Source organism: Gavialis gangeticus, unplaced genomic scaffold (genome assembly GCF_001723915.1).
Source record: "Gavialis gangeticus isolate Ggan-Ray unplaced genomic scaffold, GavGan_comp1, whole genome shotgun sequence".
In the NCBI taxonomy this organism is placed as follows: domain Eukaryota; kingdom Metazoa; phylum Chordata; order Crocodylia; family Gavialidae; genus Gavialis; species Gavialis gangeticus.
In genome coordinates this window covers 2,863,557-2,868,795 of record NW_017728973.1, presented here as the reverse complement: position 1 = coordinate 2,868,795, position 5,239 = coordinate 2,863,557, and the positions used below count along the sequence as shown (strand labels likewise).

General features: G+C 45.2%; 1 protein-coding gene and 1 non-coding gene across 2 annotated transcripts; one reads left to right on the top strand and one right to left on the bottom strand.

Annotated features, from left to right (window-relative positions):
- Positions 1 to 6: 6 nt before the first annotated feature.
- Positions 7 to 2,021, top strand: EIF1 (eukaryotic translation initiation factor 1). The gene is made up of 4 exons (XM_019506425.1): positions 7 to 37; positions 313 to 476; positions 651 to 752; positions 1,144 to 2,021. Exons 1-4 carry the CDS (start codon positions 7 to 9, stop codon positions 1,186 to 1,188), a joined length of 342 nt encoding a protein of 113 aa, XP_019361970.1. The 3' UTR covers positions 1,189 to 2,021.
- A 2,614-nt stretch (positions 2,022 to 4,635) lies between these two features.
- Positions 4,636 to 4,707, bottom strand: TRNAC-GCA. The gene has a single exon. It is a non-coding gene; the product is annotated as a tRNA-Cys (tRNA).
- Between the last annotated feature and the right edge of the window lie 532 nt (positions 4,708 to 5,239).

The following is a 5,239-nucleotide window of genomic DNA, read 5'->3' as shown; positions in this document are numbered from 1 at the left end:
TATCGTATGTCCACTATCCAGAACCTCCAACCCTTTGGTGAGTGCCTGGGCCCCGCCCGCTTGGCGCGGCGGCAAGATGGCGGCCGGGCTCCGGGAGGGGGTCGGGCGCGGCGCTGCGGGCTGGCGGGGCGGGGCTTCGCGGTGGCGCAGTTACTATTCTCGGGCTGGGTTGCGTCAGCAGGGGGCGGGGCCTCGCGCTGCGGCCCAATGGGCAGCCGACTCGGCGGCGCGTCACATTCGGTGGGGCGGGCCGTGGCTGGAGGGGAGCGCTCCTGGCCGGGCCCTCGGCTAAACGCAGCCTCTACCCCGCAGACCCCTTTGCTGATGCAAGTAAGGGTGATGACTTGCTTCCTGCTGGGACTGAGGACTACATCCATATAAGGATCCAGCAGAGGAACGGTAGAAAGACCCTCACCACTGTCCAGGGCATTGCGGATGATTACGATAAAAAGAAACTAGTGAAAGCCTTTAAGAAGGTGAGTGTTGTAGTCTCCAGTCCAAGCAAGTTTAAGGCTGAGTTCAAAGACTTCACTTGCTTTGGTCACTTCCATACCCCGGGGGAGGATTAGCCGGCTAGTGCCTGAGAAACGCTTTGCTGGCACTTTTTTTTTTGTGGTGACAACACTAAAGGGTGCTGTCTTTGCTCATAGAAATTTGCCTGCAATGGTACTGTGATTGAACATCCAGAGTATGGAGAAGTGATTCAGCTGCAAGGCGACCAGCGCAAGAACATATGTCAGTTCCTCATTGAGGTAAGGTGATCCTGGAGTTGATTGTCCTTTCTTAAAATGAAGCAGTGAGGCTGCAGAGGTACAGAATCTCTTTTAAAAAAAAAAAAAAAAAGTTGCTTCTGTGGCTTAATCATAACTTAAAGTTAGCTCTGATGCTACTTCATATCAAAGAACAAGGTTATATACTTGGGGGAAGAGTTGCCTGCATGTTTCTAATACTTTGTATAGCTAAAATGGTCACCATAGAAAACAAAACCTTGTTCTTGAGAACTTGGTTTACTTGTTCTTAGATGTCTTGCCCTTCTTTACTAATGAGAGAGTAGGAATAATTTGCCAGGATGTGAATGGTTCTTTTTATTTGTGTTGTAAAAAGTGTATCTCTCTCTCTTTCTTCCCCCCCCTCCCCCCCCAGATTGGACTGGCTAAAGACGACCAGCTGAAGGTCCATGGGTTTTAAGAGCCTGTGGGTTACTGAAGCTTTATGCAAGAAGATTTCCTTGCAATGAGTAAAATTCGCTTCTGTCCCTTGTCATAAGTTTAAAACCTGCCGGCTTGTGTAATGTAACAATCTTGGGTCCACTCTCTTAGTCTGGACTAGTGTAACTCAATGTAATAAACTGACAAGAGCCCATGCTGTCTCGTCTTGCATTTCCTCATTTAAACAGAGGTAAATCAGGCATTTGGTAGTGCCCTGCCTGGAGCTAGAAGTAACCAGATGCTTTCAGATAAGTCCAGGGACTCAATATGTCTGTCCAGAAACTGCCTGAATCTCTTCTGAGTCCAGCTTCCTTTCCATTTCAATGGACATTAATACTTAATAAGGTGCCTGCAGTGGTCCTAAATGGAATAAAGCACCAAACGTGAGCTGTGACACTGAATGGGAAGATAGCATCCTGTAGGCAGTACTTGCTTCTGGAGGTAGATGGCTTTGGGGAATCTTGACTGACCAAGAAGAGTAACTGCAGAAATTTGCCTTTTGGAGCAAACTAGAGTGACTGCTCCAGGGTGGAATGTTTGGACTTCAGGTTTGGCCAGACACAGATTATTGTTAAGCCCAAAGATACAGGGGGTAAAGTACTGGATGGAAACATAACCTTGGATTAAACTTTTGACAAGGGATCAATCTTGAAATTAATGTTAACAAATGTTATTGTAGATATAGCTGCAGAGCTTACCTGTTACTAGCCACTGCTGCCCAATGCCCTGTGAAGTAACAGAATTTTGGTTTCAGTTTTAATGTTGTATGTAATGTATTTAAAGTCTTATTTAAATAAAAATGGTTTTCAAAAGCATTGGCCTCCATGGATTCAGTTCCATATTACTGTCAGAAGATCTTCAGCTACTACAGACATGGGATTTAAGTGTTCTTGCCATATTTTAATCCACGCATGCGCGCACACACCACCTTTCTTAAGTAAAACAGTGGAGTCCTTTGAAAGTGTGTGGGGTGGAAATGATCCTGCAAACTGCTTGTCTTAATTGAGCTTACTTGCGATGTTTATTCACTCCTACAGCTTTCTTAGGTACCAAGCAAAACTTTGTTGTTGGGTCTCACAGTAATAGACACTACATGGAAGTCCCTTGCTCAACTAAACCTTACAGTCTTTGTAATAATTAACTAAATACAATATAAGCAGATGAGACAAGGAACCTATGTGATAGTACAACTTTTAATCTAATGGGAGTTTTGAACCAAGGACTTGAGAAGATCCCTGCTTGCTGTAGCCTGTTGTTGTTGCATAATATGAACACTGCTAGCTGAACAGGATGGCAAAATGCAAGCCTAGCACAATTATGTTTCCTCTTCCCTTTTTGACAGCTTGAAACCAGTAAATGAAGCTATGAGTATTCATTTAGCCATATGCAAATTCCTCTGCTAGAATAGCAGATGGCACCCTCAATGAGAAGTTGTATTTCCACTCCCCTTTTTTCACAGGCACTGTATTGGGTTTTTAGCACTCTTAAGTTGCCCAACTGATGCTTAAACTGAGCTCAGATGCTGTGGAAGAACAGCATAGAGCAGGAGGCTATAGAGCGGAGTGGGTGATTCAAATACAAAAGATGGCAAGGGAGAGGGAGGGAACAAAGGTCTGTCAAAAACTGATCTGGGTAATGGGGTAAGAATCAGCTGTGCCTGTTGAAGCTGTACTTAATCTAGTCTGGACAATTTCTTGTTCCACAACTTTCCATTCAAGCTGCTTAAAATTTTGCTGCCTAAAACAATCCTGAAGTCAGCAATGGAATGTCCAGGAAAGTTAAAAGTGTTCTGTTACAGGCCTTGGTTGACAATTGATGTCACTAGCAGATAGGCATTGTCTTTCCTGGGTAACATCCCTCCTATGCAGTCTCTTCTAATGCAATTGTTTTAGCAGATTACTAAACCCCTGCTGTGGAGACCTGCTTTGCCCAGTTGCTAATCCTGTGTGGAAACTACATACTGCCTTGTGGCCTCAAAATGCTTTAGCGGAAGCTAGCAATCTGCCTCTGTTTAAATGTGGTAACTGAGTTTGTGATATTAGACTGCATGTTATGAAAGCTGTTGAAGTTGCAGGGCTTCTAACTAGTAGAGAGCTTGCAGTGGCTTGAGTCAGAAGAGAAGCTTCTTACAGATGCACTGACTGCAACAGGCTGCCTTTGTTCAGAGGGAAGGAGGAGGAGTTGTAGCATAAGACATTCAACTGCTCTGCTGAAGTAGGAGGACTTGCTATGCTGAATTAGAACATTGCTCCAAACGACGATCGCATCTCACGAGCTGGTGCCTTTCTCCTGCTGACAATGTAAAACTTTTCTGTATGTTGAAATGAAAGTAGACTTCAGAGAAGGAAGTGCCAAACCTGAAGTGGCTTAGCAATCCAGTTTGTGATTGTGCCTACCTGTTTTTTCCTATCCCCCAGGTGGATGAGAAACCCAACTATAAAACCTTCATGGATTTAGAAAATAGGTAGTTGATCAATACATATCACTGATCTGCACAGGGGCTCACTTACACCTACTTGTATGTGGTAACAGCATGTTTTAAAATCACCTGGACTTTGCTGAATGGGTACCTGCAGTTTAAGGTGGTGAGGAGGGAGGAGCAGGTGCTGCTCTCCTAGAAATTTGGGAGTTTTTAGTGGCATCTTGGCCTTGAAGGTATTGCTTCATGAAATCTAATTAAACTCCAGACCTGTTTGTGTTTTGGTGTGATGATCAGTGCAAGTCTGCCTGGATTGCACTGGTGCCTCCTGCTGTTACTTGGAAGCCCCTCAGGTGCCTGGAGGGTTTTGTTCATATGTTTGAAAACCAGTCGCCAGCTCTGAATTCCAGACAGAATTTTTTTTCCTTTGGGTCTGCTTTGTAGTAGTCTTGGCGGTGGACAGATTGTCTTTTTCAGTAGTGCAAACAGTCCTCCCAGATAAAAGTAGCTCAAACAATTCTAGCAAATTCTCTTCTAAGGCATTGGTGGTGCCCTTCTCTTTTCTGCTTTTCACCTGTGGCATGAAGTAGGGTGCTCTGTGGCTGTGGTGTATGAGGGATAGAGTGAATGATTCTGTGGATGCTTTGTACAAGTAGTAGCCTGCCACCATGGAGACTTGATGGCCTAGGGGACCCCTTTCAAGTCCTGATGGAGCCTTTGCCTGGTTTATGACACTACCCCTGTTAACTCTCCTGAGAGACCTTGCTAAGAGAAATAATTTGCTGCAATTAAAGCAGTTTGGAAATGCATTACAAAAGCAAGTGATTCAGCACAAAGACTGTTCCTAAAAGAGCTGTGAATGTACATGTTATTGGACTACTGGGGGCAGGAGCTGATACTCCTAGAGGGTTGAGGACCTAGGAGACTAAATGCCTGATGTCATAGTAGCCAGGGTCAGGAGGGACCTGAACAGATCATCTAGCCTGACCCCCAAAAACTAGCTTTGAAAGGGGGCACCCAGATTTGAACTGGAGACCTCTTGATCTGCAGTCAAATGCTCTACCGCTGAGCTATACCCCCTCTAGTCAGCTGCCTTTATCCATGAAAGTAATTTGGTGCAGAAGCCATGACAGTGACATGCACTTTAAGGTAAATCTGAGCAGCGTATATGATCCCGTACAGGGTGCTGGTTGGCCAGAGGGAGGCTCTGTTCTTATTTGGCTGAGGGCTGGCTGCTTTGCTTGCCCTTTCTTTTTGATTCTCTGTAAAATACAGATTGCCTAGCAAGCTCTCAGGGGACAAAAGAGTTTTCTGGGGGGTGAGTAGCCTGGTTAATCTAGGCTGCCTCCATCCTGAAATTGAGTCTTCTGTGGCTTGCCGTGATGAGTTGTCATCCACTGTGGTCAAAAAGGGCTATGTTTATTGTGGGGGGCGGGGAGAGTGATTGGGCAGTAGTTGCTATGCAAAAAAGTGGAGATTTATTCTGAAATGTGAAGATAAGAGGATAGCCTCCTCCACACTCTCCTTTGGGAGGGTGTTCCAGAGCTTTGGACCCTCTCTTGGAAAAGCTGGACCTCTTGCTCCCTCTACTTTGGCTAAGTACAGATAGTAA